The sequence below is a fragment of the Pseudovirgaria hyperparasitica genome (genome assembly GCF_010093815.1).
Source record: "Pseudovirgaria hyperparasitica strain CBS 121739 unplaced genomic scaffold EJ05scaffold_8, whole genome shotgun sequence".
NCBI lineage: Eukaryota > Fungi > Ascomycota > Dothideomycetes > Acrospermales > Acrospermaceae > Pseudovirgaria > Pseudovirgaria hyperparasitica.
Genome location: NW_022985556.1, coordinates 1,089,332 through 1,108,903, shown reverse-complemented (window position 1 = coordinate 1,108,903; position 19,572 = coordinate 1,089,332). Strand labels below are relative to the sequence as shown.

The window sequence follows — 19,572 nt, the reverse complement described above, 5'->3', positions numbered from 1 at the left end:
AAATGGAGTGGGACCAGGACCAGTACACGGGGAGAGCGGTTCGGTGGTGTTCTGTCTCACGTATCCCGACAGTCGGGGGTCCACAACGTCGAGATGGATATGAGAGGATGGAGACTTGCTTTGCTGACGCACGGCCAGGCCATCCATGTATGCGAGAGCCCTACCGTCGGTGTAGGCTGTACTGAGCGTAGTATGAAAGTAGTGGAGGGAGGGGGTTGGTGAATAATCGATTAACAATATCCACGGAATGTCATGGCCACGAGGGAGGGAGTAGGGGCTGTCTAGTTCAATACTGTAATAGCAGAAGTAGAAGATAATAACAACAAAAATTTATTATTAGTCGCGCACACGCACGACTTGTTCCGTCGGATGAATTGGGGGCCAACACAACGCAAACGGAGTTGGGCGATGGATGACCTGGAATCTAACGCTGACTAATAGTGTCTACATCCAATCAGATTGCCTAGATCCTCTCTAGCGCCATCTTGACAGATCAGAGGATCGAGGGGCTATTATAGCCACAAACATAGCATTCATTCGAAGTCTGTCGTCTATGATCCGTCTAGATCAAAATACTACAAAGCTGCTCTAGGCTGCTATCATGTAGCTATGCAGCAACTTCATCAGTAATGTGTGGCATTCTCTGCAGGCATGCTTCAGCCAGTCCAATATCTCACCTCAAGCATTACCATGCTCGGCTCCTACGTGACAAGGACTTCCATAAGTCTATCACCAAGTGTTCTCGAACTTCACTCAACATCAGCTGTATATAGACTTTAAACGTGCACAATCTCATATCGTTTGCATCCCAAACCACAATATGTCCCCAGCTACCCAAATCGCCTACTTCACCCTCAAATCAAGAACAAACGTAAACGAAGGCGAAGCAGAACCAGTCTTCACTACATTCCTCAAGACCATCTCCTCCCAACCCGGTCTCCAGTCATTATACTATGGCCACACAATCCAGCACCCAGACATCCTCCAACTACTAGTCCGTACGTCTATATATCTTGGACCATAATAGCCTTGCTCCTGCCATACATGATACATACATACACTGACCCTTCCACTCACCAGAATGGAGAACCATCGAGGACCACCACACATACATGCAAACATCTGACTATCCAGCACTTATAGACACTATACGTCCATACCTGAAAGACGTCCCTGTCTACATGTTCCACGTTCACTTTCCCCTCTCTATCGACGACCTCTGCTCGAAACCAGTCGTCGAGGTCGTCAGCATGTATGTCACTCACGCTCAAGCACCCTTCTACGAGTCTAACCTCGCCGTAATGCTGAGCGTGCTCGCCGAGGCCGAAGGAAACTATGGGTCGATCAGTGGGCATGCGGTCGAAGAGGCAGAGCACGAGAGTTTCGGAGCAGACGGGAAAGGAGCACGGTTTGTGAGCTTGATTGGATGGACGGGCATTGCTGCGCATGAGGCATTCAAGAAACATCCGGCGTTCTCGAGGCATGCGGATTTGTTCGCGGAACTGGTGGTTGGGGCTGAGATGCATCATATTACATTGAGGAGGTTTGGTAAGGCTTAGGCTTAGAGAAAGTTCCGATCCAAAAGGAGTAGCATTGCTGCAATTTATATACACGAACGTCATCTCACATCTTCACAACATTATCATGTACTCCAACGCCGCGAGGACAGGCTTTTCTCTATAATGCAAGAACCTGGGAGAACAATATCCAACGCCGACCATCATGCGGTTGAGTGAGGAGACTATCCAAACACCTGGGTATCCTATGCTTCGCACAGTCAAAAATCTTTCAGCGACGACAAAACTCGCCCATCGTACTGACTTTCGCACCACGACCCTCTCTCAGTCGTCGTGTCGACGCTCGTTGACCTTGTTGGCCATTTTCTTGCCAACCTCGTAGCTACTTATCATGATCGCACACGCAGGCGCAACCTTGAGACATCTCGCCGCCCAGCCCCTGAACAAGCCCGAGAGGCCCTGTTCCTGGAATATGTGCAGCAGAAATCGTGGCATAGATCGCTCCTCGGGTCGGACAAACTTCGATGCCGATGAACTTGCCGCAGCTGATGCGTCTTCAGTTGAATGCTTGTAAACCTGTTGACGTGTCTTGCCGACATCGAAAGGGGTTGTTACGAAAGCAGCAATCGCACCAGAAGTGCCACCAGCGATAAAACTGTCTACAAGTGTGGTGCTGTGATTCTGGTGCCCTCTGGACTCGCTCCTCCGCCGTACTCTAGCGTCGCCAGAGCCTCTGATAAAGTCACGTCCGTCGGCTTTTGCTTGAGCGCGCCCTCGTATGTCGGTTAGAGCGTTTCGTCCAGTTTCATAGCCCCACCAATAGAATGCAGAGAAGGGCACATCTCGCCATAGGGTTAAAGTAAGGCCTCTCCATAAACTCGTTGGGCCTTCTTTTGCGACCATGCTCCTCATATTATGCATCGTTTCGCGAAAGTATCCAGCAGATGTCTTGACGTGCGTTGCAGCTTGCATCCGAGTCCTGAACATCTCGATAGGATTCACCACGATCGCTGCCAGTATACGAGCAGTAGACCCTGCAACCAGAGGCGCGTACATGTCCGGTATACGATGATTGATGGGTGACTGTGGTGATGTTCGCAACCAGTCATATCCAGCAAAATATATAACGTTTGCAGGAATGGCCATTGCGAGAGTTGGTGACAATCCGCGCCATAATGTGGTCGGTCCCTCATTCCTAGCAATCTTCGTCAAGCCCTCAAAGGTGCTCGTAAAGTGTTTCGACCGCACCTCCTCAGCGGCACATGCGACGCCAGGAGTATTCGGGGCCACTGTCGGTCCAGCTACGCAGAACTCAGCGTTGTTTCCCATCCAGAATACTTCTCGACAGCAGGTCGAGATTCCTATGTTTGAGGGTAGATTATTGAATTGCACTGCTGAAGGCGTAGGCAGACCTTGCACCGCAGTCATTCTGGGAGAGTGTGTTTGCGATTGTAGACGGACACGAACAACATCAAGAGGGGTTACTAGTAGTGCTTGTTAGCATTTAATGTGTATGAACGAGTCCACGAGCATGCTGATGCTCAGACAGCTATAGCAGTGGCAAGAAGTTGGTGCGGTGGGATGCAGGATGATGCCGTAACTGGTGGAAATGTAACATACCCAGTAGTGAAGTCAAGAGACTCCCAGCAGTCGCTGATAACATCTTCTGAGTGACCGAGACATCTTCGATAGGTGGTGAGGGCGCCACTTTGCCTGTCCCTTCAGTCATTGCATCGCTCTCGTGTGGAGGAGATGATGTCATCTTCTCAGAGCGTCGCATTGAATTAGGAGCCATGAAGCTGGCATAATGCAGCTCGTCGACGTATATGGACGAGTACTACAGATGTCTTAGCTGGTGTATGGGATGCGAATTGACTGACGATGCGCTGAGGAATGTATGATGCGCGTGTCAAAAAATGGGACCGCTCCGTTCGGCGTTCTTTTTAGCGCCAGACTGCCCGCTGATTGGTCAGTTTCCCTGCTCTCTGTCAAGCATCGAAGTACACTGCTGGCTACATAAATCTGCGACCTTCTAATTGGGGGGAAGATTCTGGTAATCTACATCATACAGTACAAAGAGACCTACAGGCTGGCCTGTTTTCGCATAAATATCATGGATATATGTAGATGGCTAAAGCTATTTTGATGTGCAAGAGGGAGTCGCGCGCCGGCCTTTCGAGCTTAAGGCCGAGCGACGCGGCCGAATTAGGATACCGCCATCGCGCAGGAATCGGTACATCGCACCGCTCTTCGCAGCATTCCCTTCTTATTTATTAACCTAGACCTCCGATTCGCAAACCCCTGCGCCTGTCGTTATGGAGTTCCTGTTCTTCAAGATATCATCTCAAGAATAGTAGAGTACCGACAAGTCGTCTACCGTGACGTCACACCCCTCACGCAATGGACCAAAATCAAACTGAAGCCGAACTCGAATCGTTCCGCCAGCGCTGGCGCGAAGAAGTGAAAGCTCGCAAAACTCCCAAGGCAGAAGCCTCTACGGCCTCTACGGGCTCCTATAAACCGCAGTATGAGGGATCAGCGAAGGCACCTCTGCCACGGACAAGAGATGCGGGCAAGCAGCGGCAAGAGCATGAGGCTGATGATGATAAATACCAACCATCCAGCTTTCATGATATCAAGCCGCGTGAGACTGGTCTGCGGTTGTCGGAGAGCAGTTCAGCAGCAGCAGCGCGTAGTACAGAGCCAAGCTCGGCCCTAGAGCACTACGAGGAGGCTGTAGCTAAAGAGTCCATTGGTAAATTGGGAGACAGCGTATCACTATACAGGAAAGCGTTCAAGGTACACCGCATGCCTTCAGATACTCCAGAGACACTTAAGCTAATACGTATAGCTCGATGATCGCGTCCACGAATCATACAAGCAGAAGCATTTCCCGGTCTCCTCATTCCCCCCAAAGCCGAAACCAGCTCCCCAGACAGCCTCTCAGTCACAGACTACAAGCAAAAAAGCTTCTGCAGTGAAACCAGACAACTTGACCGGCTTGTCCTCCTCTCTTGTCGACCTTCTCTCCGACTTCTCCAGCCTCAAGATTGAAGGCGAAGTCCCGCCGACAGAACTATCTCCAGCTCCTCCATGCCCAATTGCAGATCTACCCGAAGAACTCCTCACAGAAATCCTGCTCTATGTAGCAGTACGCGACGTCGCATCCTTCGTCCGCACAGCACAGGTCTGCAAGAGACTAGCTTATCTTGTCCTCACCGAAGAGCGCATCTGGAAACGCGTCGCACTGGGCCACGAGTTCGGCATGGCGGCTATGCACTATTCCTGGGCCTGTCGCATCAACGGTGAGCCCCTACTAGCCGACGAGGACCGTCTCCTAGGATTGTCCGACGATGATCAGGAGGCAGATGAGGAGCTGTACAAACCCGAAGAACCATCCCCTGCCCCACCACTCACCCTCGTCCCAGCAACTTACCCAACCTACCGCGCCATGTTCCGCCTGCGCCCACGCATCCGCTTCAACGGCGTCTACATCAGCACCGTAAACTACACCCGCCCCGGCGCAAGCTCGCCCAGCCAAGTAACCTGGAACACCCCCGTCCTCATCGTGACCTACTTCCGCTACCTCCGCTTCTTCCGCGACGGCACCTGCATCAGTCTCCTCACCCTCGCCGAACCGTCCGATGTCGTGCACCATCTCATCCCAGAGAACATGAAACAAAAGCACCAGGGCAATCTTCCCCAGTCGGTCATGAAGGAGGCGCTCGCTGGACGGTGGAGACTTTCGGGGCCGGATGATGCGCTTGCGAAGGCTGAGCATGCAGAGGAGCGCGAGGCCGAGGGCACGCTGCATATTGAGACTGATGGATCCGTGCCGAAGTACATGTTCCGCATGGCCTTTTCGCTGGGCTCGGCCGGGCGGGGAGCGCGCAATAATAAATTGAATTGGCAGGGGTATTGGAGTTATAACAAGACGACGGATGACTGGGGGGAGTTTGGGCTGAAGCATGACAAGCCATACTACTGGAGTCGGGTGAGGAGTTTTGGCACGGGATTATAGATGACATGTACACATGCCTAGGCAAATGCGATTTCGAAATGATAGTGCATTGTGTCAAGGTACATGACCGGACTGTCTACGTGCCCGCCGTCCCGCACCCTGCCTGGATCCTGAAATGGCTTTATCTGGTGGCAATAATCTTGGCCCGCCCGCAATGACCCCGAATCGCTCACTCATGTGCTCATTCATCATAAGCGCCGTCATTTCCCACGTCTATCGCAAACAATGCCTCATCCTGGTACATTGTAGCTCACCTCCGCTGCCCCCACAGACCCGCCTGTGTCTCCCTAATCCGCCTCTCCTGCTCGCGAATCATCTCCTCAGTCTGGCCCCGCCCATTGCCCCTGCTATCAAGCTCCATAACATCCTCATCCACAGGTCTCGAGTTCTCCACAATCTTTGCCGGATCGCGCGCACTCGCGCCATCATGAATCATCGCTGCGCCCCCACCCGCTCGCAACTGGTTGATGGCACGAATGGTATCGATTGCAGCATGCAGCGTGCGGCGCGCATTAAAGTTCTTCTTGACCGTCGGGAGCAAGTCCTCGCCTTCCTTGACGGGGGTGTCGGCGATCCAGGGGTGGGAGAGGGCCTCGTGGGAGGTCATGCGCTCCGAGGGGATGATGGTGAGACAGCGCTTTATGAATTCGCGGGCCGAGTTTGAGACGCCGCGCCAGTATTCGAGTGGGGTGAAGGAGTAGTCTGCGACGAGGATGGCTTGCATTTCTTCGAGGTTGGAGTCGCGGTCGAAAGGCGTGTAGCCGCAGAGGAGAAAGTAGGTTATGACGCCGATGGCCCAGATATCGCTGTTGTTACTAGGGTTAGAATCTTGATGGTGGAAAAAAAGGGGGGAAGAGGAGAGAGGGAAGTTGGGGCTTACACTGGCTTGCCGTGCCCGGTCTTCTTGAAGATTTCAGGGGCCATGTAGCCTGGAGTGCCGCAGGTAGTTGTGAGAACGTGGAACTGCTCCTCGTCCATGATGCGCGAGAGGCCGAAGTCGGCGATCAGAAGGTCTGCATTGTCTTCTGGGGTGCGGAAGAGGAGGTTCTCCGGTTTTAGATCGCGATGTACGATACCGTGGTCGTGGAGATATGCGACGGCGGAAAGGGTTGCCCGGACGAGGTCTGCGGCGTCGGTCTCGTAATAGCTTCCTTTTCGGCAGATACGGTCGAAGAGTTCTCCTCCAAGGGCAAGATCGGTGACGAGATACACTGGAGAGAACGTAAGCGAACATACAATGGCGTGGTATGGTGGTCTCACGGTTATTCATGGTCTCGAAATAGTCTACCAGGGTCAGGATATTCCTGTGACCCATGGAGACTTTCTTCAATACTGCAATTTCGTTTCGAACCTGACAGAGCATCATGTCAGTCATGTTATCAGCTATATCCCTAGGTCACGCTACTGCTGGTGACAGGACGTTCCATCCCGCATGGAGACGTTCTCTGTGAGAATCTTATGAAGCTGTTCCCCCTCAGACCACAGCTATACGCTGTTCTATGTGCTGGGGCAACCGGTGCTCACCATATGCTCTCTTCCCGCCATAAGCCGTTTATTGATGACCTTCGCAGCGTAGTATCTGCCCGTATCGATGTGTACGCATTCCTTGACAACTGAATAGCTGCCCGCACCTAACGTCTTCCCAGTCTTGTATTTACATGGCTGGATCTGAGCTGCCTGTTGTTGCGGCACTTGCGCATTGGCGGGTGCTGTATCTGCCATTGTTCTCGAGGGCCGGTGGACTGAGAAATTGTCCAAGGATTTGGTCTGGGAGCAGTATCGACGACGACAGAGTTGCTGATGTCTCAGGGGGAGACCGAAGGGTCTTCGAGTCGAGTCGTCGAGGCAAAGCTATAGTATGGAAAGATTCTGAATACCGTCCGCCAGGTTCTTGTATGTCGAGACACCAGAACGCCTAGGCTGATTTGTAAAGTCCGCTATCACTATTACAGTCGCAAGGCGACAAGGACAAGGCTGGATAAAGCGAAGGATGCGGCCGGGACAAATGATGTGCAAGGATACAAGATATGGACAGGCTGTTATCGAGAAGACCGGTGAAGCAGCAAAGAATGTATCTTAAACCAAGGTCTGCTAATATGGAAGAGAAGCAGGTGTTTTCGACAAAAAAGCAGCTCGCTGCGGTCCGCCGATGATTTCCACCTTCAGCTGTCGGGGCCAATCTGGCGGGGCAGATTTTGGTGTTGCAAAGATCCCTGCTCGAAATGGAAGGTTAGCGCGGGGATGAGCACCCTCATTAATAACTCCAGGTCCTGTCCTATGCCACCAACAAAAGACATACACGTACGCATTTCCACCAAGAATCACACTCAACAGAGTATATATTCAGTTCGGGAGTCTATCACGACAGCAAACCGCTTCTATCATCATCAACACGGGATTTTCTACACCAACGTAGCTCACAGCAGCTCTTTCTATACCCGCAACACCTTCCGCCATGCCAAAACTACAATCACATCATCTTCAATCATGCCTTCACGAGCAAACTCTTACCATCCATATCATCTGGCTTCTCGATTCCCATTGCATCTAGAATCGTGGGCGCAACATCGCCGAGAACACCGTCTTTCTTTTGAAGGCTCCACCCTTCTGGCGCATTGGCCATCACGAAGGGCACCTTGTTGAGCGTGTGAGAAGTCTTGGGTTTGCCCTCCTCGTTGAGCATCTCTTCGGCGTTGCTATTCATCAGGTTAGCATTCAGATTGGCATGGCCCATCTCAGGCCTTCTCATCGAATTACTTACCCATGATCAGCTGTCACAAACAGAACGTAGCCCTCCTTCTTGCACGTCTCGAGGACATGACCGATACCTTTATCGGTCTCTGTGCAGGCCTTTATGGCAGCTTCGTACACACCAGTATGACCAACCATATCTGGTGGCGCAAAGTTGTTCATCAGGAAGTCATACTTGCCATCGGAAATTCGCTCGCTTAGTTTCTCTGCAACTGCCATTGCACTCATGGTCGGCTGCAAATCATAAGTTGCTACTTTCGGCGAAGGAATCAACTCTCGATCCTCGTTTTCGAATTGCTTCTCGATACCGCCGTTGAAGAAGAATGTGACGTGAGCATACTTCTCCGTCTCAGCAATGTGGCACTGTTTCAGGCCCTTCTTCGCTAGCCATTCAGCCAAGACATTATCCATCACCTGAGGAGGAAACGCGATAGGGAATTCGAATGCAGTGTTGTAGCGGGTCATTGTGGTCAGGTGCGTGTTTTTGGGATACGGGAAGTCTGGCTTTGGTGAACGGTCGAAGCCACCAAGCAGTTGCGTAACTTCGCGGACACGATCGGATCGGTAATTGAAGAAAAAGATGGTGTCGTCATCCTGGATACGTCGCTCCTTTCCGCCAACAACGATGGGCTTCATAAACTCATCTGACTCTTTCTTATCGTATCGCTCTTGCATGGTTTTGACCGGGTCATCGGTCTCTTCTCCTTCTCCTGTCACCAGGCCCTTCATGCCAATCTCTACACGATCCCACCTCTGGTCGCGATCCATGATGTAGTAACGGCCAACGACTGTCGCGATCTCTCCGGTACCTATCTCCTTGGTAAGCTTGATTAGATCCTTCATGTGTCCTAACCCGGAGTAGGGATCGGTGTCGCGGCCATCGCCGAAGAAGTGGATGAAGACTTTTGGAACGCCAATCTCGTTGGCAACTTTGAGGAGAGCGACGAGGTGGTCCAATTTGGCGTGCTACAGAAGAGTCAGCCATAGGCGTGTCTAAAAGATGGCGTGCAGCTTACCACTCCACCATCAGACACCAGACCACAAAGATGTAGGCGACCATTTCCATCCTTGGCTCTGTTGAAGGAGTTCAGGATCTGCTTGTTTTGATTCAATTTGCCATCCTCGATGGTCTGGTCAATGCGGACAACATCTTGCCATACGATGCGACCAGCACCAATGTTTAGATGGCCGACTTCACTGTTGCCCATGAGGCCTTTCGGAAGTCCGACGGCGGTGGAGGACGCGTCAAGCTCTGTGTATCCCGACGCAGACTTGGAGTCTTCTTTAGCAAAGTCGTCCATGACGGGAGTGTCTGCAGCAAGAATAGCATCGCCATCCTTCCTAGACGTCTCGGATGCTACGCCCCAACCGTCGATGACGATGAGGCAGGTCTTTTGGTCGACCATGGTATGATGCGTACTGCTATAACTAAAGGCTATCTGATCAAATAAGACTGTTAGATGTGCAGTGTATTTGCGTAGACTGGGCGAGTAAAGTGATTAATTAGGAGCGGAGTTGATAAGTCTGGAGGGGTAGTTGGCTTCAGCGCGGGCGTCGTGGAATGCGACCAGAAATTTACACGCGGCGGGCGCTGCCCCACGTCACTCGATAGGTAGACCTAAGACCCCGACAGTCCCCGAGGTCAGCCTGAAATGGCTCAGCTTGGCCGTGGGTGATTTCTGCACTTCCAATAACCAAGAAAGACAGAAGAGTTTCGGATTTCTTATACGTAGAAGCGTAATTGGCTGCGAGGTATATCCTCAGCTACACGTACTATAACTGTGATTGTATACGACAAAAGCATGCTCGGGTCTCTAGATATGAGGTAGTATTAGTATCCATATCCTCCATCGCTATAGGGTCATTCACACCGCCCCACCATGGATCCGCTCCGCTCTTGGCATAACCCTCCTCCGTCCCCAGTTCTGAACGCGTCTTTTCTGCACCTATTACAATTACTACTACTATTATTATCACTCATCCCAACGTGCTTCACGACTGTCACCATGTCAGCCTCGTCACCATCGACACCCGCCGTCGCCACTCAATCTCGCTATCCAACCGAACCACCTGCAGCAGGCACAATCACAGCTCCTCCCCAGCTTCCACAGCCCGGAACCTTCGATATCCTCCCCGAACTCCATGCTCTACTCGCACGTCTCCTCCTTCCTCACTCTGCCGCGGCGCCTGGTACACTAGACGGCGACACTACCAATGACGAGAGCCAGCCGCTAGAAATCCAAGACCTCTCGGCAACTGCGACGGCGCTGAAAGTGAGCATCCAGAAGGCGAGACACAGCGTGAAGGGCTTGCCGGATATGGAACGCAGTATTGAGGAACAAGAGGAGGAGATTCAAGAACTCGAGGCAGAGGTCGAGAGGTTAAGGGGTGTGTTGAGGAGTGTTGCGGTGGCGACTGGCGTGACGGGAAAGTGAGAACAGCGGGAACTCTCAAACAGACGATAAACACCATCACGATTGGCAAAGTAGCCTCCGAATCAATACGTTTTCTTGGATGGCCGCTGTGAGCAAGCGGATTGCTTTCGTGGTATCTGACTTGCTGTCGCCGAGAATACCATCGAATAGCTCATTGCGCTTTCGGGATCAAGTCTCAGCAAGTTTGCTGCGATACTCTCCAATTGAGGGCATCCTATGATGCGTTGACAGCATTGCTTTGCATCTACTCTTGGCTTGCCAATCGTTCCTGGTATCTATTATGGAGATATCCTGCTAGTCACCAAAGACATAAGGAAATGGATACAGAGCTCAACATAGGAAGTGCCAAAGGGGAAAACATGTTCTCGCATAGATCGAACATGGCTCTTGGAATTACGAAACAACGCGTATAGAGCACTCAAGGTTAATCGGCTCTATGACGAATTCTTGGACGACATCAGTAGCGAGTGATGCAGTCATCCTAGAACAGCCAAAAGTTGGTGCTCAAGAGTCGAGATCCTACTCAGCTTTACAATTCCATCGTTGCACGCGACCTATCACCAAGTTCTAGCACGATATCGTTCTACCATGCACGTCGGGACCATATACGCAATTCTCTGCTATCAATCCACCACAATGAGACTACCATTCTTCACACTTTCTATATCTTCAAACCTCGTCCTCCGCTCTACCGCCCAAGCATCGATCTTCTCAAAGTCCCTACACGTATGCTGCGTTGCTGTATTAAGCACGACTTTATTGCCACTTAGTTTCCACTCCATCGGCGTGAGGTCGGCGTGACACTGGATCGCCAGGCGGAGGTGATTGATGCAGTGCCCTTATGCTCGTCAGTCTACGTGCTCATTGCGTGGCGCCATGCAAACGAACCTATATGGTCTTCTCGATCCGGATCATTCGGATTGCTAAACATATCGTAATAATCGGGGTACAGCGCTTGACGGAGACGGTTCTGCATAGTACCGAATTAGTCGACGCACATATGCTTTGTATTGGCTCAGGGGACATACCAGACAATGCAGAGAGTGGTAGACCTCGAGACCAGTGAACGCAAAGCCGGACTCTGGCCACGCGAAAGTCCTCCCCTGCAGATTTGAAGATGTAGGGTCTAGGTCGATGTTCAAGCCTTTCAATGACCCATGAGTAATAGCTTTTTTCGTTTCACTATCGTCCTGTCGTCACACATACCTCTCAGCAGCTTGCTCCACGCAATGTCGATGTCAGGACTCGGTTTGCCAACGTATTGATTTGCGGAGTGGGTCGTGAAGAAGTGCCCATCTTCGTCGACTTCTACACCGCCCGTGTACGTGGTCTGGATTACTCTGACTTCAGACTTGACCGGGTCTTTTTGGAATGAAGTGTATCAGTCAGTATGTAAGAGCAGATTGTGTGAAATGGACTGCATTCTCATACCGAGATCTGATTTGAATCCCGTCTCGTACGATGATTGTATGGCTTGATTGTTCCCGGTCCAGTGTACAAAGACGAAGATGCTGAGAACGAAGAAGAGGATGTTTAGCGAGCACGACGTCCAGAGGAGAATCCGGGCAGCTGGTGATTGTGGCGCGTGCTTCGGAGACTGGGTTGTCGAGCTGGGGAGGAGACTCTCAGATTCTATGTCGTGTATCTTGTCAGATGCCATTGTATATTGTTCTTGTGAGCACTCAGAGTCGGACACACTCTCAGAGAAGTGAGTAGTACAACGAATATCGACTACGAACACCGACTTCCCATCTCCAAAGATCACTACTATTACGAGACATTAAACGTCAAACGTCATTGCGTTTCGGGGGGCCATAAACCTCTTTCCAACCCACCATCCAAACATGCGAACCAACACATCTTGGCATATCTTTGCGCTCTCGTTGGCTGAAGATACTTCTACGTTGAGCTAAATCTGCACGATGGATCGGATCGGCATGCAAGGGGTCTAATTTCTATAATTGGGCCTGTGTGGTTGTTTGTTCAATCGGCCCCCATTCGTTGTTGCGAGGACGTCATTGGGGCGCGGGGATCCCTGTTGTTGGACTGTTGTGTATACCTAGTGTTATCCGGGAGGGGTAACAAGATCACTTATTGCTATAGCATGCTTGGTCGAACACTATATATCTTCGATTTCATTCTCATGATGTTATATGTCTGCTAATGTGTTCTGGAACAAAGGGTACCTATCGTATGGAACGTCATGTCTCGATTTAATCGCCACGATCTGGACTACACTGGAGTTCTTACAGACTGCTTTTGAGCTTGAGCATGTTCTTCGAAGAGAGTAATACTATATGCTGTCCTATGGGAATTATGGATACAATATCAGAGATAATTGTATTGCAACTCGTTCGACTTGTTTCTCGACCTTACTACTGACCGGGTCTGGCGCAAAGTCTTTGGAAAAGCTGGGGAGTTAGGAATTGCGGTTCGATGGAGTGCTTATGTCGTGACTATGGGACTTATGGTCTAGAAGAACAAAGATGGCATATCGAGTATAGTAAATCCTCGCTGTTGGAGAGGTACCAGACAGTCATAATTGAATGAAGCTGCGCTTCCAACCAGCAGGACGACAGCTTCAAGACTTCAAGTTGACATCACGACGTCCGAATCTTTAGTTAGCTCTGGCTCAAGATTATCGCGTCAAAGATCGTCAACTTCCTTGATACGGGAGAGTCAATGGACAGGCCAATGAAGAATATAAGAGGTTTTATGGTACGATAAAGGAGTCAGAATCAGGGGTCGATGGGCACATTGGTGGAGATTCCATTGTAGAGAGCTGCGATGTTGGCTCGAATGCTTCATTTGATGATACAGAATTGGAGTAATTCGATCCTAAGAACAAGGAAACGAAGATGCACTCGAGGGACAACATATTCTACGCTAATGCAGCCTGACAAAGAGGCCTATCATGACTTTCACTACCCTTAGTCAAATTAGGACTAGTGCATATATCGCCCGCAAGTCCAGATCAGCCACCAAAAACGAAGACATCACTATCTTCCACCTTTATCTTCACCAACACGACAGGCACATTGTGGAAGCGCATCTCCCATCAAATACTATGTTATGGCGGTCTTTCAAACTCGCTCAACTACTATATGCATCACTATTCGAAACAAACACGAAGACTGCATAAGCGTCCGAAGTCTCACGGTGATCCCCTGATAAAACCTCACGTTCGTGTTCGCGACCCCCCTAGTCCGGCGCCACAAGACCGTGTTCCGTATGCCTCGACGCATCGGGACTCGTACTGCCATGTCGAGACCTCAATACACGGTAATTCCGTGGGGCGATCACCCCTCGCGGCTGCTTTTATAGATGATGCTGTGGACGTGTGCCTTCACACCCTGTACGGTGATCCTTACCTTCTATCATTATTCTCGTGTCTATCCCGGCGATTGTCCTGACGGGGTGATCATAAACACGTACGAACAGTCGTACTCGTCTGCGCCTTGTACGACGACTGAGCAACGATCGATGAGCTGACACGAATCGAATCCTGCGTTTTACGTCTGTGGGCTATCTGGCCTCTGCGAAAAAGTGTGTGATTTGAAGCGAGCGACAACATGATGGCCTGGTCACCACCCTCTGCGCCGTCGCGGCGAAGAGGAATCATTCCTCTACTAACATTCCTCATCTTTGTCGTCTATCTTGAGTTTCTCCCACATCCTTCGCTCGATTCCTGGCGTCGCTCTGTCCTGCATTCGACTACGAAGTGGACGCCAGCAGATTTGCCATGCGCACACCTGCCCGGCGCCGAGGACGTGTTTGTTATAGTACGGACGGGCGCGACCGAGGTCCATCATAGGCTTCCGATCCATCTCGAGACGACACTGCATTGTGTCCCCGACTTTGCCATCTTTTCCGATCTAGAGGAGGAGATTCAAGGTCTCCCGGTCCACGATGCCCTCGATGACCTCAGTGAGGTCGCACTGAAAGAGTACCCAGAGCTAGATTTCTACCATGACCTACACAGGTACAAAGCCGAAGGCAGGAATATTTCTGCGCTCATCGAGACACATGGCCGCCAATCCAGTGTGCGTGACAAGGCGTGGAATCTGGATAAGTGGAAGTTTCTGCCGTTGATGTCTAAGGCATACGCTATGCGTCCTTCCGCAAAGTGGTACGTCGTCATTGAAGCCGACACCTCTATCCTATGGAGCAATATCTTACACTGGCTTAACACGCTGGATCCCAGCGAGCCCATGTATATTGGAGGTCAGACATGGGGCGGCGCCGTCAAGTTTGGGCACGGCGGCAGTGGCATCATCATCTCACAGCCAGCGATGCAGATGCTAGTCGAGAAGCAAGCCCGTAACATCGAGCTATTTGAAAAGATCTCAGGCGACGATTGGGCTGGTGATCGCGCGTTAAGCGTAGCATTCCGGAAAGTGGGATTGCAGCTTACCGAGGCGTTCCCCATGATCCAGGGCGAGACACCATACACACTAGATTTCACCGAAAATCACTGGTGTCATCCCGTCGTGACATATCACCATATGCCCCCGAATTGGATCCGAAGGGTATGGGAATTCGAGCAGGCGTGGATCACTTCACCGGTAAGTTTTCTGCCCATACCATATGTGTACGGCTCGAAATATGTGATACAGTGCTGATATACACTCCCAGCACCTAGCCAACCAGACAATCTACCACCGCCACATGTTCGATGCCTTCATCCTCCCCGAAATCCAATCCGAGCGCCTGGACTGGGACAACATGTCCAACGACGTGCAAACCCCCTTCCACCCGCCCACCATCGACCACTGCCGCAAGCTCTGCGAGATGAACAGGAAGTGCATGCAGTGGCATTTCGCACCAGGATCCTGCCGCACGAACCACGTCGTCCGTCTGGGCCAGGCCATCTCGCCCGATTTTTTCCCCGAGCAGAGCCTCGATACCATCGGCTTGAGCTCGCCAGGCCCGAATCTTGAAGATGTCGAGTCGAGCTTGTCAGATCCGAATCTCGACTCGAGCTCCTCCTTGGATCCGAGTCTGGACACTATCCACCATGTTGAACGGGACAGCGAGGATATCACCAAGTTTTTGAAAAGCGCGCGGCCGACGTCGGGCTGGATGCTAGAGCGGATAACGGCTTTCAAGGAGCGCCTGGGGAGGTGCAAGAAGCCGTGGGCTGGGGCGTACAGGTTTGATTGAACATGGGACATATACTACAGCTGCTGTGGATGGTTATTATCATTATCGTTTTAAATGCATTCAAGGCGTTCAGGAGATGGTCTCGGGCCCGGGAGGAGGTGGCACGATATATTATACCCTACTACTATCGATATATGTATATACGTATCAAAAACCCGGAAAAAGCGTAGCTGCATGTCGTACATTGACGAGCCATAGATATAACATTAGCACAATTTACTGTTTACTAGTATAATTTGACGATTCTAACTTTATCAGCAGCAATCGAAAACGCCTCCTCATTTCCGGGCCTCGTAGCGCTGTTGTAGGTAATCAGCCACCTTCTATCTACATACATACAGTACAGTACATAATTACAGACCTTGTCGGGTCGTCTAGCATGTCAGTTCAGCACCCGAAGGAAAGTCTGGAGCGCAATCTGGGCGAATGTTTTCCCTCTTCCTCCTCCTCCTCCTCCTCCTCCCCTCCCCAACAATTTCCCGGGGGGAGCAGACTAGTACCTGACTAATAATTAAATTGCTTAATCTGTCTAGTAAACAATAGCCTAACTATCTATATCCAGTAACAAGGAACGTGCGGGCTACTATGATATCGTATTGCCGGTAACCGACTGAACGGGCAGGGCAGGCACGGCCGAAGCGGGAGAAAAGTCTAGATTATCATTTTTGCTTTCGATCCCGATTTGCTGTGATTATCGATGCGGTGTGTGTGTGTGTGTGTGTGACTGTTACGTTCTCGTGACTTGAAATTGAAAGAGAAAAGGGTGTGTGTGTGATTTTGGCAACGGGAAGGTCCGGGGGCGGCACGTGAAAAATGCAACACTACATGCTCTGTATTACTGCTGCGGCTTCTGACCACGTGCATGGATAGGATCAGATGCAGCATCATCGTGTTCGTATGTCAGGCAGACAGGCAGGCAGGCAGGCAAGTAGGTATGCTGACGCGCTGACACGCGAGGCGCGCGTCATTGATTCTTTCATACATACGAACATTGCCTGCGAATTTCAAGAATCAAGCAGGGGTGCAGAAGCGGGATACGGATTGAATGTATAATTAGCTGTGCACGCATGGAAGGGGTAAGTATCCACATGCGCCTCGGGACGCACTCGCCGAACTCCCGATTCCTTTTTTCCTTGCCACCCTTTCCGTCCTTCTGGGTATTACAGTCTGGTGCGTGCTGCTTGCTGTTGTGTTTGGTTCTGGGCTCGGCGCGTGGGCCGTGCGGTGGAAGGTATGTTGACGATAGTGCCCTGTCTGGTGGCGTACGATACGGGGGCGCCGGGGGAGCTTGTTTTATGCTGCTGCTATGTTGTTTCGAGGGCCCTGGCTGGTCTCGGTAATGGGAGTGATATGACTGGTCGCCTTGTGGAAGAGCTGGATCTGGAACGTATGAGAACTGCGTTGTGGATGGGGATTTCGTATGCGAGGAAGTGCGAAGTCGTATGTTGTGGATGCTGTGTGGCAGAGGCGAGATGCAGGTCTGTACAGTGGTGGCTATCCAATGTCCCCTTTAGGATGGGACAAGTAGTCGGAGGCGAAGGGTTGTTGATGTGTTGTATTTAGGTCTTGTAATCTGCATCTGTGTGTTCAACACACGAGCAGCATCCAGCATCCATTCTTTCTCTCTCTTCGATTCATCTTCGTCATCACTTTGCACTACCGGTCATTGCTTTTTTTTTCTGGTCTCTCGTTGATACCCCTTTGCCATTAACTGGCCATGATGAAGGCCTCAATATTCGCAGTCCTTACCTCCCTTTTCCTCTTCCACATCCAATATGCTCTCTCTTGGCCCGGAATGACCACAACCCTGAAGGACGTGATGTCCATGGGCAAGCGTCAAACAAATAACGATGGAGACGAACCAAAGGAGCTCATCGGTGATCTACTGACACTCTCCGACTCGCAGCTAACGCCTGTTGCCGCCGACATCAAATCCATACTGCTGGGAACGGGCTCGGCAGAATCGTCTACGATAGATACTACCATAACGCCGCCCTTGGGATCGAAGGCTTGCGCCGCAGACACGTGCTGTGCATACAAATGGTTGTCTTTGGCCATGATCAAGAAGTTCGCCGGCTCTTCTGGACGATGCACTAGGTTTGCGCGTGCGGCTGTTCGTCTAGGGTTCCACGATGCAGGGGCCTGGAGCAAAACTTCTGCTTTTGGTGGAGCAGACGGCAGTATCCTTCTCACCAACGAGCTGGACCGTGTCGACAACAAAGGACTCCAGGATATAGCCGCCGTCACAAAGGCATGGTACAAGCAGTACCAGCCCTATGGTATCAGTATGGCAGACATGATCCAGTTCGGAGCCACAGTGGCGACTGTAGTGTGTCCTCTTGGTCCACGAATCAAGTCGTATGTTGGACGCATAGATAACCCCAAGGCCAACCCAGAAGGACTGCTACCGGGTGTGAACGACTCAGCGGACAAGCTCATCGACATGTTCCGGCAAAAAACCATTGATCCACACGGCTTGGTCGCTCTCGTGGGAGCGCACACAACAAGCCAGCAGCACTTCGTCAACATATCGCGAGACGGCGACCCTCAGGATAGCACTCCAGGAGTATGGGACGTGAAGTTCTACGGCGAGACGTTGCAGCCAAACCCGCCCGTCAGAGTGTTCAAGTTTGCGAGTGATGTTGCCTTGAGCAAAGATCCAAGAGCTTCCAGTGAGTGGAACGAGTTCGTCAATGGTCAGAGTCACTGGAACGAGGTGAGTGTTATTGCTGCGTGATCCTGTTGTCTTACTAATCGATGCAGGACTATGCGCAAGAGTATGTTCGCCTGAGTCTACTGGGCGTCAAGAATATAAATTCTCTCAAGGAATGTACGAAGGTACTGCCGCCAGCCAAGAAGTCATACACTGCGCCAGACCAGTTGTATCTTACCTTGTGGCTATCCGGAAAATATCCGCAGCTGGGAAAATACATCGACGACGCACAGTCACTCCTGGAGCTTGTGGGGAGTATCCTTCCGATACTCAAGAATGTTCTCGGCGGGAGGATATGACTGTCTATGGTGTGTGCGGGAGCAGAATCTTAGCAGGAGAAGATGTGACCGGTGTTTATAGAGGTTTTCATTACTTGCCGGTGCGAGACGAACACGCCTACCGCTTTCGGCCTAGTTGGCTATTCAGACCTATTTCCATGTATATATCATATTCCAACAACGTTAACATCTATTATGCCTCTATAGTCCGCACAGTGCTTTGCGACACTTCTGTCCTGTGCAGAAATTTCTGTGCATCAACACCAGTGCTATATCAAGATCATGTGCATCTAGGTATTCTTATAAGGACTGCTCCTAGACAGGTTGACTCTCATATAATACACCTTTATCGTCTCCCAATCTTCGTACTTCTCTAACTACTCTCATACCGGAACACTATGACTCTAAGATAGGGCAGAATTGGGGCTAGTCCGTATTCTTGCAAACCCAAATAACTCACTTGAATCACAAGCTCCTTCCGCGTATAAATTTGGCTACTATTATATCTAAGGATAAGCACATTATAATCAAGCATAAATATAATCACTCTATGTATCTGCGACCCAAGAGCTAACTCAGTGAGAATACACAGTCTTGAAATGGCTGCCTACGAATCAGACTAGGGACAAGCATACAACATCTTCCAAAAGCCACTTAATTCTAATAGTGACGCCAGTATAAATTTTCTCTATCG

At 50.9% G+C, this 19,572-nt stretch overlaps 9 protein-coding genes across 9 annotated transcripts; 5 read left to right on the top strand and 4 right to left on the bottom strand.

Moving 5' to 3' along the window:
- The first annotated feature begins 576 nt into the window (after positions 1-576).
- Positions 577-1,627, top strand: EJ05DRAFT_510967 (uncharacterized protein). Its single transcript, XM_033748214.1, has 2 exons — positions 577-998; positions 1,081-1,627. Exons 1-2 carry the CDS (start codon positions 821-823, stop codon positions 1,557-1,559), a joined length of 657 nt encoding a protein of 218 aa, XP_033600592.1. The 5' UTR covers positions 577-820; the 3' UTR covers positions 1,560-1,627.
- Positions 1,628-1,841: 214 nt separating this feature from the next.
- EJ05DRAFT_493055 (mitochondrial carrier) lies at positions 1,842-3,246 on the bottom strand (the record flags this gene model as incomplete). The annotated part of the gene is made up of 2 exons (XM_033746090.1): positions 1,842-3,001; positions 3,138-3,246. The coding sequence occupies 2 exons, from the start codon at positions 3,244-3,246 to the stop codon at positions 1,842-1,844; spliced, it is 1,269 nt and encodes a 422-aa protein (XP_033600591.1).
- A 489-nt stretch (positions 3,247-3,735) lies between these two features.
- EJ05DRAFT_378785 (uncharacterized protein) lies at positions 3,736-5,861 on the top strand. Its single transcript, XM_033741210.1, has 2 exons — positions 3,736-4,316; positions 4,369-5,861. Exons 1-2 carry the CDS (start codon positions 3,918-3,920, stop codon positions 5,536-5,538), a joined length of 1,569 nt encoding a protein of 522 aa, XP_033600590.1. The 5' UTR covers positions 3,736-3,917; the 3' UTR covers positions 5,539-5,861.
- On the bottom strand, positions 5,664-7,473 carry EJ05DRAFT_378712 (CMK1 Ca2+/calmodulin-dependent protein kinase). The gene is made up of 4 exons (XM_033741209.1): positions 7,063-7,473; positions 6,799-6,889; positions 6,419-6,749; positions 5,664-6,344 (listed from the first exon to the last, which is right to left on the bottom strand). The coding sequence occupies exons 1-4, from the start codon at positions 7,258-7,260 to the stop codon at positions 5,789-5,791; spliced, it is 1,176 nt and encodes a 391-aa protein (XP_033600589.1). The 5' UTR covers positions 7,261-7,473; the 3' UTR covers positions 5,664-5,788.
- Positions 7,474-7,845: 372 nt separating this feature from the next.
- Positions 7,846-10,090, bottom strand: EJ05DRAFT_476395 (uncharacterized protein). Its single transcript, XM_033744019.1, has 3 exons — positions 9,306-10,090; positions 8,300-9,255; positions 7,846-8,234 (listed from the first exon to the last, which is right to left on the bottom strand). The coding sequence occupies exons 1-3, from the start codon at positions 9,693-9,695 to the stop codon at positions 8,024-8,026; spliced, it is 1,557 nt and encodes a 518-aa protein (XP_033600588.1). The 5' UTR covers positions 9,696-10,090; the 3' UTR covers positions 7,846-8,023.
- A 146-nt stretch (positions 10,091-10,236) lies between these two features.
- EJ05DRAFT_378671 (uncharacterized protein) lies at positions 10,237-11,145 on the top strand. The gene has a single exon (XM_033741207.1). The coding sequence runs from the start codon at positions 10,296-10,298 to the stop codon at positions 10,722-10,724; it is 429 nt and encodes a 142-aa protein (XP_033600587.1). The 5' UTR covers positions 10,237-10,295; the 3' UTR covers positions 10,725-11,145.
- Positions 11,146-11,347: 202 nt separating this feature from the next.
- Positions 11,348-12,384, bottom strand: EJ05DRAFT_500653 (uncharacterized protein; the record flags this gene model as incomplete). Its single annotated transcript, XM_033747026.1, has 5 exons — positions 11,348-11,562; positions 11,613-11,694; positions 11,753-11,868; positions 11,931-12,086; positions 12,156-12,384. The coding sequence occupies 5 exons, from the start codon at positions 12,382-12,384 to the stop codon at positions 11,348-11,350; spliced, it is 798 nt and encodes a 265-aa protein (XP_033600586.1).
- Positions 12,385-14,217: 1,833 nt separating this feature from the next.
- EJ05DRAFT_378676 (uncharacterized protein) lies at positions 14,218-15,949 on the top strand. The gene is made up of 2 exons (XM_033741208.1): positions 14,218-15,289; positions 15,360-15,949. The coding sequence occupies exons 1-2, from the start codon at positions 14,297-14,299 to the stop codon at positions 15,885-15,887; spliced, it is 1,521 nt and encodes a 506-aa protein (XP_033600585.1). The 5' UTR covers positions 14,218-14,296; the 3' UTR covers positions 15,888-15,949.
- A 1,658-nt stretch (positions 15,950-17,607) lies between these two features.
- EJ05DRAFT_438973 (heme peroxidase) lies at positions 17,608-18,899 on the top strand (the record flags this gene model as incomplete). The annotated part of the gene is made up of 2 exons (XM_033741852.1): positions 17,608-18,603; positions 18,651-18,899. 2 exons carry the CDS (start codon positions 17,608-17,610, stop codon positions 18,897-18,899), a joined length of 1,245 nt encoding a protein of 414 aa, XP_033600584.1.
- Between the last annotated feature and the right edge of the window lie 673 nt (positions 18,900-19,572).

What these genes read in the sequence shown, in the direction of transcription:
- EJ05DRAFT_510967 (XM_033748214.1), top strand. Translation starts at nt 821, where the DNA reads ATGTCCCCAGCTACCCAAATCGCCTACTTCACCCTCAAATCAAGAACA. An exon ending in CATCCTCCAACTACTAGTCC is followed by an intron (nt 999 to 1,080) that starts GTACGTCTATAT and finishes TCCACTCACCAG; the next exon opens with AATGGAGAACCATCGAGGAC.
- EJ05DRAFT_378785 (XM_033741210.1), top strand. Translation starts at nt 3,918, where the DNA reads ATGGACCAAAATCAAACTGAAGCCGAACTCGAATCGTTCCGCCAGCGC. An exon ending in TATACAGGAAAGCGTTCAAG is followed by an intron (nt 4,317 to 4,368) that starts GTACACCGCATG and finishes TAATACGTATAG; the next exon opens with CTCGATGATCGCGTCCACGA.
- EJ05DRAFT_378712 (XM_033741209.1), bottom strand. Translation starts at nt 7,260, where the DNA reads ATGGCAGATACAGCACCCGCCAATGCGCAAGTGCCGCAACAACAGGCA. An exon ending in TTTCGAGACCATGAATAACC is followed by an intron (nt 6,750 to 6,798) that starts GTGAGACCACCA and finishes CGTTCTCTCCAG; the next exon opens with TGTATCTCGTCACCGATCTT. An exon ending in ACCGGGCACGGCAAGCCAGT is followed by an intron (nt 6,345 to 6,418) that starts GTAAGCCCCAAC and finishes TAGTAACAACAG; the next exon opens with CGATATCTGGGCCATCGGCG.
- EJ05DRAFT_476395 (XM_033744019.1), bottom strand. Translation starts at nt 9,695, where the DNA reads ATGGTCGACCAAAAGACCTGCCTCATCGTCATCGACGGTTGGGGCGTA. An exon ending in TGGTGTCTGATGGTGGAGTG is followed by an intron (nt 9,256 to 9,305) that starts GTAAGCTGCACG and finishes ACTCTTCTGTAG; the next exon opens with CACGCCAAATTGGACCACCT. An exon ending in TTTGTGACAGCTGATCATGG is followed by an intron (nt 8,235 to 8,299) that starts GTAAGTAATTCG and finishes CCTGATGAATAG; the next exon opens with CAACGCCGAAGAGATGCTCA.
- EJ05DRAFT_378671 (XM_033741207.1), top strand. Translation starts at nt 10,296, where the DNA reads ATGTCAGCCTCGTCACCATCGACACCCGCCGTCGCCACTCAATCTCGC.
- EJ05DRAFT_378676 (XM_033741208.1), top strand. Translation starts at nt 14,297, where the DNA reads ATGATGGCCTGGTCACCACCCTCTGCGCCGTCGCGGCGAAGAGGAATC. An exon ending in AGGCGTGGATCACTTCACCG is followed by an intron (nt 15,290 to 15,359) that starts GTAAGTTTTCTG and finishes ATACACTCCCAG; the next exon opens with CACCTAGCCAACCAGACAAT.